The sequence below is a fragment of the Macrobrachium nipponense genome, chromosome 4, assembly GCF_015104395.2.
Source record: "Macrobrachium nipponense isolate FS-2020 chromosome 4, ASM1510439v2, whole genome shotgun sequence".
In the NCBI taxonomy this organism is placed as follows: Eukaryota; Metazoa; Arthropoda; class Malacostraca; order Decapoda; family Palaemonidae; genus Macrobrachium; species Macrobrachium nipponense.
In genome coordinates, this window is record NC_061100.1 from 59,051,858 (window position 1) to 59,066,857 (window position 15,000).

Here is a 15,000-nt window from a genome sequence, read left to right on the forward strand (position 1 = left end):
GAGAAAAGATTGATAAGTATCAGGATCTGAAAAAATGAAAAAAGAAATAAGAAGGATATGGAATATGCCAGTAAAAATTGTACCCATTATCATAGGAACACTAGGCACTATCCTAAGTTCCCTGAAAAGGAACCTGGAAAAACTAGATGCCGAAGAAGCTCCGGGACTCATGCAGAAGAGTGTGTTCATAGAAACAACACACATAGTGAGAAAAGAGATGGACTCCTAAGTAGGTATGATGCAGCCCAGAACCCCACACTATAAAATCTACCCAGTCAAATAGGAAGACTGTGATAACAAAAAATGATTGAGGATGATAATGCAATCAGGGGGAGGATGACAGATTCTGCTCGCCATCATTGATGTTGCTGAAGCCTAGGATTGGCACTAATATCAATTAATGAATATGTCACCAGCAAGTGGGCAGAGCCACGAAGAGACGTTTACCCCATATGTATATTTTTCACTGTGGTTGAAGCCTCATGACGTTGTAGATTAATGTCACTATTATGTTCAAAACCCTTACCTACGATTTTGATTGCTCTGGCATAGGAAACTCACTTTTACTCCGATAAGTACTAGAACTATTGAACTTAGGTACTAAATAATGCTTGCAAAAATTAGGTAAGGTTATAAAATAAACACTGGCCAACTTTCACCTTTATCCAATGCTTTGCTATAAAGGTGTTGCCGAAAAACCGTATTTCATTGGCTCTGAATCCTTTAGTAGATTACTTGCAAGAAAAACAATCATAATTAAAAGACTAGCACCGCCTCATTCACTTCACCCCCAAGTCCCCCCACATCTCAAGTTATTCTAACCTCCCATTATCAACCTCCCTCGCCCTGGAGCAATGCTAATGAAAAAACAGTTATTCTCAAATTCCACTCACCAGCAAATGAAATGAAGCTTTAAAATGCTTATCTTTATAGAACATTTTCTCCTCAAATTGACTTTTTCTTTCATTTCCCAAAATATTTGCATAAACTTGTGTTACACCATATATATATATATATATATATATATATATATATATATATATATATATATATATATATATATATATATTATGTGTGTGTGTGTGTGTGTGTGTGTGTGTGTGTGTGTTGTGAAGTCTGAATTTTTTTAATGAAAGTAAACTATAATCATACAGAAACACCTAGTCCCATTCACCAGATAAAGTATGAGAACGGAACAGCATGCAAAGAACTCTTAAATTCTCGACTTTTCAGAGCTTTGGATACTTTTTCTGTCGAAAAAATATCGAATCCGAATTTTGGAAACGAAATGGAGAAACTGTCCAGCCACTCCAGGATTTGAAACTGGGTCGGATGGGCTGCCGTTGAGCTACAGACTCAGCTACTACAATAGGTTTTGAATATAAGAGGGATATTATTTTATAGGTTCCTTTTTACTAATGATAAGAAAAACTAAATAAAAATTCCTCCATATGTACCTTACGTTAACTTTCTGAAAGGGATTCAAATGCTCAAGCATGTAGTAAAGCACTGAGCAGTCTTCATACTAAACAAGGTTTACGGAAATGAAATCTGATCCCGCAACAAAGTCTCTTTATACGTTGTAACATTCCGAGAGATAAAAGTGTGATTCATGTCGTCACGAAGATAAAAGTGGAGTTGTGATTAAATGATTTAAAGGCCTCTTTATGGCATTGTAATTGTTAAAAACAAGAAAAAAATCATTGCTTAAACTTTCAATAAGACTTAATTCTGTCATAAACGACAATTGACTCATTAAAGGGGAACTTCTGGTTGCATTTTAGCGGTTCCCTATGTAGCATTATTCTATTTAAGTACCCCTGGTGAAAAAGAGCTTTTAGAAAAGGGGCGTTTTCTTATTGTTTACAACCAATTCTATATTGCACCACGGGCGCCGCGCCGCCGCCATTTAAGTATGCTCATCTGTAATGCGTGATGTCGTGTCGCGGTAGGCTCAGACAGGCGGAAAATTTTTGAGGGCACAGCATCTTCAGATAATATCCTTTTTGGTTTGTATTTTATTGCTGAAGATATGATTGAAATGGTAAATAAAGAAGTAGCCTGAAGTAGGCCTAGTTAGGCATATACAGCCCTAAATTCTAAAGCCCCATAAATTAAAATAGTTAAAAAGGACTAAGTGAAGGCCCTCATCAATTCATGGCCACACACACACGTTTAGAAAACTGCCGTTCATCCCATCACACCACGGACATGGCGATTGACAAGAATAAATTTCAATTCAAATGCATACAAGTGTTGGCGCCATAGTATAGATAGCGGTAGACAGCCGCCCTATCTTTGTCGGTACCGTGGTCTGTTCAGAGGGACATCAAGGTCCCAAAACATATTATATAAATTTCATAGCCATACCTAATAACCTGGGTTTGCATCATAGGTTGAAAGGTTTTGATGTTGATATCCTTCCTCCCTTCGAAGAGCCATCGGCCAGCGACTTGATTTCTCTATATTTAACGGAATCCTGTGGAATGATATGCCTTTTGGACACTTGCCAGAAGTATTGGCACAACCAAACGCCATACAAGTTGGCATAATTGACGCTATTTGAATGACAATTGACCTATAAAACATGAGAACAATACCAAGGACGAATACTCAACAAAACGCTGCTTCACTGCGCTTGTTATAGTGAGGCGAGTGGCGAGTGGCGACCGCTACACTACGTCATTAGTACTAATCCGCCAGATGGCAACATAGCCGAATCCTGGATAAATGGCGCTCTCCATTGAAGTACCTCAGCACTAATTTAAAATTAAATTGTAAAAAAAAAGTGGGATTACGTACAGATTCGAGCAATGGCTCATTTTTTAGTTTATTAAAAGTTCTGTTTGACGAAATTTAATGGCTATTAACCAGAAGTTCCCCTTTAAGGTCCGATAGCCACGCAAGCGTGCGCGCCTGTGCTCGTCGTGTGCTCATTATGCATCAATTGTAATTGGCTTTTTCCTTCTATTTATTCTTATTACCTTAACACTAAAAGTACTATAATCAGTCAATTCAAGTCTGTCAGCCCTGGTGATAAAAACTGTGTGCATACTAAACTACTTTAGAAAATCGTAAAAATAGTATATGGCATCGAGTCTTAGAAGGCTAATCAGTGGTCTGCTGTGTCTTTATTCGTATATTTTGTCAATAACTTTACAAAAATTTAGTATTGAATCAAAACGTTGACTTTAAGCAAAACTTGGTTTATAAGCTTTGGGAATCGTCATTTTTAGGGAATCAAACAATATACACTATATGCTTACCTCTAAGGTTATATCTGTGAAAGCAACGGTACTTTAAACATCACGTACAAATACAAACATACATACATACACACACTCATATATATATATATATATATATATATATATATATATATATATATATATATATATATATATATATATATATATATATATATATATATATATATATATACATATATATATATATTTATATATATAGTTAGTTATTTTATTTATATTTTATGAATATCGTCCTATAAATCGCTAACTCTTAATCCCTAATGGCAAAGTTCCAGGCAGTAGGAGAGAGGAGGGTTCCACGCCCACAGACCGAAGAGTCACCGGAGCCCCGAGGAGTAGAGCGGCAGCCCGGACCATTGAGATACAACGAACGAGATACCGACTGTAACCCCTACCGGTATTTAGACTTGTAAACTGTGAAACTGACCGTCTGCGAAAATATATGGGTGGCTTACTTAACAAGCACCACTAATTGCTCGTTAGATTTTGGGTCTAGATCCAATATATGAGATACCAGATGAAACTAATATATAATATATCTACAGACTCTACTGATTATAGAATGACCAGTGACAGACATTTTGGAGGGTTCCCCTGACAGACGCACTGAAAAGGGGGGGTAATTGGGTCCTAGATCCAACTTAGGAGATACCTCCGAGTAAAATTTACACTACAATAGCACTGCACATCCTAGAATACTGTGGTGGTAATGACAGACGTTTTAGTGGGTGGTTACCCCCTGACAGACGCCCCAAAGCGAGTGGGGAGGGGGAGGCAGGATCTGCATCCAACATTGGATATAGCAAGTAAAATTTGTACTACAATTGCACTGCACATCCTAGAATGCTGTGATGGTAATGCCAGACATTTTAGTGGGTGGTTACCCCCATGACAGACACCCCACAACGATGGGGAGGGGGAGGGGGAGACAGGATCTGCAATCTAACATAGAGATACCAAGTAAAAGCTGTACTACAATAGTTCTGCACATCCTAGAGTACTGTGGTGGTAATACCAGACATTTTAGTGGGTAGTTACACCTTGAGAGACACCCCACAACGAGTGGGGGGGGGGGGAGGGGGAGACAAGATCTCCATCCAAATCGGAGACACCAAGTAAAATTTGTACCACAATTTGCACTTGCACATCCTAGAATGCTGTGATGGTAATGCATGACATTTTAGTGTGGTGGTTACCCCCTGACAGACACCTCACAATGAGTGGGGAGAGGGAGGGGGAGACAGGAACTGCATCCAACATTGGAGATACCAAGTAAAATTTGTACTACAATAGCACTTCATATCCTAGAATGCTGTGATGGTAAGGACAGACATTTTAGTGGGTTTGGTTTCCCCTGACAGACACACCCTAACAGGTGGGCAGGGGAGGGGCAAGCCCTGATAATGAATGTCTAGATTAGTATAGTGGGCTACTATTGACCGGTATTATACATTATCGTGATATATTTAATAATAGTTTTATCCTTTCTATATCCTTTTTTATTTATCTAACACAGTGTTTCCCAACCTTTGACACTTTGAGGAACCCCCACCCCCGAGACAATTTTCCTCATCCCAAGGAACCCCAATACACACACACACACACACACACACACACACACACACACACACACACATATATATATATATATATATATATATATATATATATATATATATATATGTAAGCATTTGTATTAATTACCTTTAGTAAAACAGAGGGAAAAAATCTCGACGACGATGTTACGATAAAATAAATTATAAGACTACGATTTCCCACGCCATGTTTAACGAAAAATATATACTTGGTAAATAACAAATAATTAAATAAAACATGAATTCTTAACGGAAGAACACCTGGCGATCGATTCACGGAACCCTAAGGTTCCACGGAACCCCGGTTGACGATGGCTGATCTAACACAAAATAATTTATTTGTTTCATATAAATAACAGTCATCTGTAGGCCCATAATAATTCAGTCATATTATTATTTTGTCAAGCAAGCAGGGGAGCCCGGGGCTAGTTGGCTACAGGGGTAAGTTGGCATACTCAACATGACTTTAAAGTTTACCAATTGATGACTCTAATATACATATACTGTGTAATTGCCACGTGGTTCCTCAATTACCAGCAAAATTCTATAGATATAGAATGTAGGAGCTCGAATTTATGAAGGCAATTTTTTATTTTGATGGTAGTAAGTAAATATTTTAATCTTTCTGTTATTTGCTATAACATCTATACATTCATAAAGATTAGTTTTCAATGATAGCATAGTTTTCCTTATGGTTTAAAGATTCTTATAGCATTAAAATTATTAATTCAAGGCTTCTTGGTGTGGACTGGTAGTCGTTTTTGTACCAAATGGTAGGGATGGGCAAGTTGGCTCAAAATAAATGGGGTGTAAGTTGGCACACGTTATTTGTAACAATAGTAAGCCTATTTTTATTTATATAATTTACGATTTTGTTTTCTGGATTTTTTGGAAGGATAATGAGATTAGTGCCCTATCATTTCCTCCACATTGTTCTCACAAGTTGCAAGCCCCTGGATTTTAGTGTTTATAGACATCTGAAGAAATGTTTGTTTAACAGGGCATGTGATTCGTGGATGACTGGTAATCCAGGATCAAGTATGGCCATCTGTGACATTCCTGGTAAAGTTTCCTCGGCTTTACCGCTAGCTCTCACTTATTCTGATGTTTTCAATGGTTTAGGATGATGGAATTTCAACTTTGAATTACAGACTATTCAAGATTTTGATTTTACGCGTGGTTATGTAACAGATTGAGAGATGTCCGAAAAGACACATGGCTTCAGATCAGTCATCAGCGTGATACAGAGTTTAAGAACTGCTCTTGTTGATCCAGAAGAAAGCTCAGATGAAGAGAGCCTGTGTTTGGTAAACCAGGAGAAGTGTGGGTCCAGTGCAGGGCACGTAACATGTAGACTATTATTTGACACCTGCCACAATCACAACTAGATGATGATCTGAAGTAATACTAATACCTTATATTTTGTATTTTGGAAATTCAGAGGGTATTTTTGCTATTTGATTTAAATGCAATGTAGTAATTTTCTTTTAATTATCAATGTGCCAACTTACCCATAATGTGTGTCAACTTACCCCGTGGGCAAGTGGGCCAGAAAAGCTTATTTTTTTCTAAAGCTTATTGTTATCTTATGTTGAAAGCAAACAACAAATTATTTTGCTCTATGATAAAGACGAATGTTAATATTTTTCAATGGTGGTAAGAATTTTGCAAAAAGTTTGTTTTATATTCGCAATAACCAAAATTGTAAAAAGTGTGCCAACTAGCCACGGTCTCCCCTACTCGCTTTAGCTTTGTTTACGATATGAAAATTAATGTAGCGGTGGTTGGGAATACGACACTATAAAGTAGCATATAAGTTTCTTATCATTATTAGAGTTATTGCTGTAAAATGTCTATGTACATAACATTTGTTAAATAGAGTTACGCACCCATTAGATAGATAGTTATACATATGTAATATATACGCTATAGTCAAGGTACAAATCATAATAATTGTGCTACAGCCTACTCGGTTTGCTTTATCGAAGCAGAAATATATCTTTTGGTTTCAACTGACTTTCATGCTAATGAATCATGGTACATTGTTGTATTATCAGTTTTATGAATGAATATTGTTGTTACTATAGTCGATTTTTTTTTTGGCTGGTGTAAAATTCGTCAGACATAATACACTGGCTGAGAAGGACACAGAGGATCTCTGTTTTTTTAAACAATATCTCTACACACCAAGTTATTTCGAACATTTCCATTCTCTCAAGAAGATTATGAATAAATACAAGAGCAAACTAGACCAAAAAAAAATCACCTTGCATTAATGTAAAGAAAACAAGAGAAATGAAAAATTAGTGCGATTGTCAATTTTTTCTATCGTTAATGTTTAATGAGTCAGTGTTTAGCGAATTGTTAGGGTTTAGTGAGTATGCGTTTAGTGAATGTTTATGAGTAAGTGTTTGATGAATGTTTAGGGTTTAGTGACTGTTTAATGTGTCAGTATTAAGTGAATGTTTACTGAGTCTTTAGGGTTTAGTGAATGTTTTGTGAATGTTATTGAATGTTTATTGTGTAAGTATTCAGTGAATGTTTTGTCTTAAGGGTTTTAGTAAATGTTTTGTGAATGTTAAGTGAACGTTTAGTGAATGTCTTGTGAATGGTAGTGTTTAGTGAATATTTAGTGTGTAAAGTATTCAGTGAGTGTTTTAGGGTTTTTAGTGTAAGTTTTTGCGAATTTTAAGTGAGCGTTTAGTGAAGTCTTGTGAATGTTAGTGTTTAGCAAATGTTTAGTATGTAAGTGTTTTTTAAGTTTTTAATGAGTGGATGTTCATTCACTGTTTAGTATTTAATAAGTATTTAGGGTTTGGTAAGCTAGTATTTAATGAGTGCTTGGGGTTTAGTGAATGTTTAGTGTTTAATTAATGTTTAGGGTTAAGTGAGTGTTTAGTGAATGTTTACTGAGTGTTTGGGGTATAATGAATATTTAGTCAATTTAGTATTTCAAGTGTTTAGTGAGCATTTAGTGTACAGTGAGTGCCTAGTGAGTGTTGGGTATTCAGAGTGTTTTGTGTATTGAGAGTGTGTGTGTGTGTGATGTTAAGTGTGTGTGTGTGTGTGTGTATGTTAAGTGTGTGTGTGTGTGTGTGTGTATAGTGAATGTATGCAAGTGTGAGTGCTTACTGAGTAAGTGCATTGTGAGTGTTGGTGGTTAGTGATTGTACATTACTGTTTAGTTAGTGCTTCGCTACCATATGCAAAGAAAGTCCTTTATTTACACAGGAACCATTTATGATTGACACTGCTTAGATCCAAGAGCAGATGCTTAGGCCTGACCACAATGGTTGGAGTGTTTAGGTGTGTTTTCGTAAGGTAATTTTTCTCTGTGAAATTGGGTCGAATAATAATAATAATAATAATAATAATAATAATAATAATAATAATAAATAAAGATTAAAAAAAGTAATAGTAATAAAATATAGTACTAAGAGCTGGACCGAGACCTTTCAATATGGCCTTCCGAAGTCACTCTCGGCAGGGAGATCGCTACTCCAGTGATTGACGCCCTATGCCTTGCACACAGCTGACATATTTGCACATTCGGTTGTCAAATTTTTATGACTGTTGGAGACGCATTATAAATCATATTAACAATGGTAAATGCATTGAACAGACGTGAGGATGTAATATGATGTTAGTGCCTGTCTACTAGATATAATGAACAAATAAAGAAGAAAATATTACCAGGGAGAAAATTAGCCGAATAATGGTCGTCAAAGCCAGCATCGATAGAATATATTGAAACACATTACATAGGCTGCCTGTGGTGCGTGCCGGCGGGAAGTTAAGAGACAAACGCACTCGGCTGGCTTTAAACATCAAACTGTGTATCATTTTTTATTTAAGTTTAGATTTTCTTCCCTGAATATATATGGTACCTGATACTTGGTGATAGTGTACAGATCAATTTGAGTGAGGGAGCCGAAAATAAGTGGACTATTAGATAACTGACATGATATTATAGGCCAACTTAATTTGGGAGTCAGGAGCTCCAAGTTGTATGATCTTCAACTTCGGGAGGGGGAATAAAATGGGGGAAAATGTTTTAATCTTTATAGTTAGTTTATCCTGAACAATTCATTCACATTTCCGTTTCCAGTAATTATTTGTGTTGTGATACATCATCTCTTTGTGAATGTGCGGGTGTTAAAACGGCTCTTTATGATGGGACTTTGGTCTTAATATCAATCGAATTCCCATATCCGATAAAAATTTCATTTCATCCACACGAACCAACAGCAACTAAAGAACAATTCATTTATGGTAAGACAAGTTGGGCTACGAACTCAACATGGCTGCAGTGTCCTAACTATAGGCAAGAAAAGAAAATGACCAAAGACGCTATTAAAGCGAGAATACTTATCTTTTTTTAGAGGAACTGAGAGTGGCACCATATGACTGGTTTAATTATTCAATAATGGCTCAGCACACATACTTGTAGCTGTTGCCAATTGTGACCCCCTCCCATTCAGATAAAATACTTTGTGTGAAGTAATAACTCCAAACCAAAGGATAGTGCTAATATTATATATTATATATATATATATATATATATATATATATATATATATATATATATATATATATATATATATATATATATATATATATATATGCGTGCGTGTGTGTGTGTGTGTGTGTGAAACTATAGAAAGTAGACCAAGCATAGGAAGTCTCACACAGTAGTATTTTATATCAGATTTGTTGATGGAAGATTAATGAAGTGAAAATATTCCATACTTCAATAGGAATTTTAAAAAATAACTCCGGCAGTAATTAATTTTATCCTGAAACATCACAAAATATTTCTTGAATTTTTTTTTGTCTTTTAACAATTTATCAGGCTCACGATTTTCAGATACTTACCATATTTCTAATATTAATATTGCCTATGATAGATTTTGAAATTTTTCAAGGTGTCCCACCTCTCCCTTCCAATCGTAGGTTATGTCTGTGAAAGGGTAACCACCCACTAAAATGTCATGCATTACCATCACAGCATTCTAGGGTATGAAGTGCTATTGTAGTACAAATTTTACTTGGTATCTCCAATGTTGGATGCAGATCCTGTCTCCCCCTCCCCCTCCCTTCCCCCCCCACTCGTTTGTGTGTCATCACAAGGTGTAAACTACCCACTAAAATGTCTGGTATTACTAACACAGTACTCTAAGATGTGCAGAACTATTGTAGTACAGCTTTTACTTAGTATCTCTATGTTAGATGCAGATCCTGTCTCCCCCTCCCCCTCCCCACTCGTTGTGGGCGTCTGTCATGGGGTAAACCCCCACCCACTTAAAACGTCTTGTCATTACCACCACAGTATTCTAGGATGTGCAGTGCTATTGTAGTGTAAATTTACTCGGTATCTCCTAAGTGGATCTAGATCCAATTAACCCCCCCTTTTTCAGTGCGTCTGTCCAGGGGGAACCCACCCTCCAAAATGTCTGTCACTGGTCATTCTATAATCATTAGAGTCTTTAGAATATATTATATATTAGTTTCATCTGGTATCTCATATATTGGAGACCCAAAATCTAACGAGCAATTAGTGGTGCTTGTTAAGTAAGCCACCCATATATTTTCGGCAGACGGTCAGTTTCACAGTTTACAAGTCTACTCCTAAATACCGGTAGGGGTTACAGTCGGTATCTCGTTCGTTGTATCTCAACGGTCCGGGGTGCCGCTCTAGAGAGTTTAAGTCTACTGGATTTTCGACCCTTCTCTGTTCGTATTCCGGCAGGTACAAACAGCCGTTGACGCCCGAAGAGATGCCCCCAGCATAAAACCGAGATCTTCAAACAAGAGGTCACCACCCTCGCCAGTCAATCCTACAACTCCGATTAATTAGTAGGAGTCGTTACTCATGGATGACCCTTTGCCTGGACAATCCAATAGCCGACGTGAATTCGGAACTAACACTTTCTCACACTCACTCACCTATGCAAAAGTGCCAATTCCCGGAAGTTGCCGAAAACTTGGGTCACATGGACGTAAGGTTGAGTGTGCAAGCAAAACCAAGAATGAACCAAGGTACGTGCCCCAGAAGGGAAAATTAGTTGGCCATATCTTTTTCTTAGACTCTCTCTCTCTCTCTCTCTCTCTCTCTCTCTCTCTCTCTCTCTCTCTCTCTCTTATTTCATTGCTTCCGTAGCTCCTTGTCTTTTCAAGTTAAACAGTGAATCAACCACCCCCATGTCTAAATACCTTGAAAATGTATAACGCAATGCACACCCCTTGCTAGCAAGTGAGTAGAGTAAAGGCTCTCCCTCCAATTATTGCATTTTTTCAATCATAGATTGAGTATCATCTCAGTGTGTCTTACATGGAACCATCTCATTCCAGGAGGGTTATCAATGCTGTTACCAGCCTTTCACTGCCTTATATGTTTATAGCCTAAGTTGAGAACTGAAAATGCCACTCGGTTCTTAGCTCCCAGAGTTAGGTACTAAACGTTCTGATATTATTATTATTATTATTTATTTATTTATTTTTTTTTTTTTTGCTCTATCACAGTCCTCCAATTCGACTGGGTGGTATTTATAGTGTGGGGTTCCGGGTTGCATCCTGCCTCCTTAGGAGTCCATCACTTTTCTTACTATGTGTGCCGTTTCTAGGATCACACTCTTCTGCATAAGTCCTGGAGCTACTTCAGCCTCTAGTTTTTCTAGATTCCTTTTCAGGGATCTTGGGATCGTTCCTAGTGCTTCTATGATTATGGGTACGATTTCCACTGGCATATCCCATATCCTTCTTATTTCTATTATTATTATTATTATTATTATTATTATTATTATTATTATTATTATTATTATTATTATTATTATTATTATTATTATTATTATTATAATATTTATCTAAGGTTTTTTAGATATTGGGTTTTTTCAGCCGGTTTTAATGTTTCTTTAGTATTTACTTTAGTTTAAGTTCCATGTTTTGGGTTTTGTAATTGTTTAACCGAGTCGATTTTCAATTTTTATTCTTTGTATCCTTACAGCCCTGATGATGACATGTGGTCTCGAAAATTTATATACAGTGCACAAATAAGCACGAAGACGATAATAAAACTTCCTTTCATACACACGCATATATATGTATGTATGTATGTTATATTATATATATATATATATATATATATATATATATATATATATATACTATATATATATATATATATATATATATATGTATGTATGTATGTATGTATATATATATATATATATATATATATATATATATATATATATATATATATATATATATTATATAAAATGTATATATATATATATATCTATATATATGTATATATATATATATATATATATATATATATTATATATATATATATATATATATATATATATATATATATATGCACACACCTGTGTGTTTGCGCGAGTGTAAACGTGTGCGAATACGTATGTGTATGTGCATGAAAAATAGTAAGATTCATTTTCTTTTTATGATCATTTGATTTTTGGCTACTGTATTAAGGACCAAATAAAATTTTTATTTACCTGGCTATATTGCATTAATTAACCTTAATAAATAAACTGGAAGTTTGATTATTTTCAGTATCAGCATATTAATATGAAGTGAATAAATTCTTATTAAAATAGTGTAAATTTATCCTACGTTTTACAGCATTAATAACAAGGTTTGCCATGAATTATACAAAACATGGTCTGAATTTTTTGGTTTACCGCAAAATATATGGACAAAACAGAGCAATAAAATAGTTTGTTCCATAATTGCAAGCAGGGAAGTCGTAAGGAGGTCTCTTATATTTCATCGTGCGCTATGAGAGAGAGAGAGAGAGAGAGAGAGAGAGAGAGAGAGAGAGAGAGACTAACTGGCGAGAAGAAATACACTTTTCATTTTCTTCAATTGCGACAATAAACTAAAGGAATATCTTTCACTGACGTTAGTCATGTTCTTCTTCACTGTCTTCTCCCTTCCTGCCCACCTGCGACTTAATATAGGCCACTAAAGACCAGGTATACCTAATTCCTGGTTAAGGTCAACAGAGGCACATTGAATATACGAACTTCAAATTCTATGAAAATAAGTAGATTTTCACATACAGTTTCCAGATATCATGTCCCCATAGGGAAGAGGAAATGGGAAATCTCTAAGCTATGTCAAAATATACCTTAGGCCTCGAATTTGGGGTTCTCCTTATTCATTATAGATCGACAATGAATTCTTGGCGTCATAGTTGAAAGGCACAGAGCTTATTTCGTTCCTCCATTTATTCGGCATCAAACATAAAACCATTACTTGCCGAGAAAGCTATTACTGCTCCTAGAGAGAGAGAGAGAGAGAGAGAGAGAGAGAGAGAGAGAGAGAGAGAGAGAGAGAGAAATTAAAAACTTCCTTTATAATGTTAGCCAAGCATCTTCAGTAGCTGATGATCCTTAATAGCAGACTGCAGCGGGGATTTATCGCTATAAATTCAGAAAAATCGTCAATCATTTTCTGGCTCCTTAGTAATCTTTATGCTGATGAAATTTGTCACTTTTCTAAGTTTCTCGTCTTTAAACAGCGATGCCAGCTGCTGTTCCTAATCGATCAGTCAGTTGGCTATAAAATAGTCTTCGACCCTGACGGAAACAAATAAGACTGAAACAATTAAGAACGGGTGCTGCCAGTTAAATAACACTTAATCTTACTCCTCGGTAGAAATTGGAATGATTTGAGTGAAAATGTTTGAAAGAAAATCGCTGTCCACGGAAAGCTTTGTAATTGACGAATTACAAAAATAGCTCATTATTTCGATGAACACATGTATAAATAGATAAGTGTAATGCCAGCTGCTCAAGTTAATGTAATAAAAATGCAATTTTACATGCCAGTACACAATGTACTAAAAACAATATAACAATTAGTGAATGGTGGTATGTACTACCTACATTCCAGTTCAGAAGGCAAAATCTCGAAGTGCGATACAGAACTCGTTGTTGTGAATTTGGCGGAGCTTACTGAAGGCTACGGTACACACTATTGTCATTAATGATGATGAACAATACCATTACAGTGCCATGTGTCACGAGAGTGAGTGAGAGAGAATTACAATATTAACAAGCAGGAGAATGTTAAATATGTGGGTGTTGGATATGTAAACTTGTATGCTTTTGCACACAATTCGCACAAATATGGTACGTATCAGAGGCATAAGGGTAACTTGTATGCATACACGCTTACTACTTTTCTATCAAACTAAGAACATATGCATGTACAATACCTCTCGCAAACAGATGATATAATTGTCTACTGATGAGGCCATATATACACGAAAACGAGCGCACACACATACACACACACACACACACGACGTTTTCTAAGAAAGATCCACATTAAATGACAATACCTGTTGATCGAAGATGGGAGGATTATCGTTAATGTCCTCGACAACGACTTTGAAGGAACAAGAGTCCTGCAGGGACTCAGCAGCCCCATCACGAGCCACCACCGTCAGGTAGAACTCTTTGTCCTTCTCATCCCGGTCAAGGCGCTGAATGGGAACACGGAAGATGAAACTGAAGTAAGTTGCAGATGAAAACAGGTGCAAGATGCTGCTCAATTAAGTAGACTGTCATCAGAAGACCAATTTTATTGGCCGTCCTTTTTTTTACTTTTCTTTATCATCAAGTTCTGGCTTTTTTATCCTCGGAAAATACCAATTTTGATATAAATAAACAAAAACGAGCGAATAAAAGAATATTACGAAGTAAAAGGAGAAAATTGCCCTGTATAAAGAGCTAAATTCACGAAAAGGATAAAGAAAAAAGTTGTTTATCCAAAATTTCAGGCATCCTTGAAATAGGCATTAAAAACTAATATGTATGTCAGTTGTGTCTTATATGTAAAAAATGAAAAAAAATATGAGAAAAATTGTTTATTAGCTCACTTTCGTTGTAGAAATCTGTCCATGTTGATTAGAGGACTGGATAGTGAACCTTCCGAAATCATTCAAGAGGACGTAGGATACGATCCCGTTGTTCCCTCGGTCTTCGTCTGTCGCCAACACCTTTAAAAGATCAGAAGAAAAAATAAAGTATTCGAATTCCTTCGTGGAACACGTTGACAACTTCTGCCATCTTCTCGGCGGGCTTTTAAGGAGACAGCGT

At 36.1% G+C, this 15,000-nt stretch overlaps 1 protein-coding gene across 1 annotated transcript in view; it reads right to left on the minus strand.

Moving 5' to 3' along the window:
• LOC135211373 (neural-cadherin-like) overlaps positions 1-15,000 on the minus strand; it is a 339,986-nt gene that overhangs the window by 321,010 nt on the left and 3,976 nt on the right. Inside the window, exons 4-5 of the mRNA XM_064244686.1 lie at positions 14,781-14,900; positions 14,241-14,384 (exon numbers count right to left, since the gene is read on the minus strand). Of these exons, the coding sequence (XP_064100756.1) occupies positions 14,241-14,384; positions 14,781-14,900 (264 nt within the window). The remainder of the gene's footprint in view (positions 1-14,240; positions 14,385-14,780; positions 14,901-15,000) is intronic.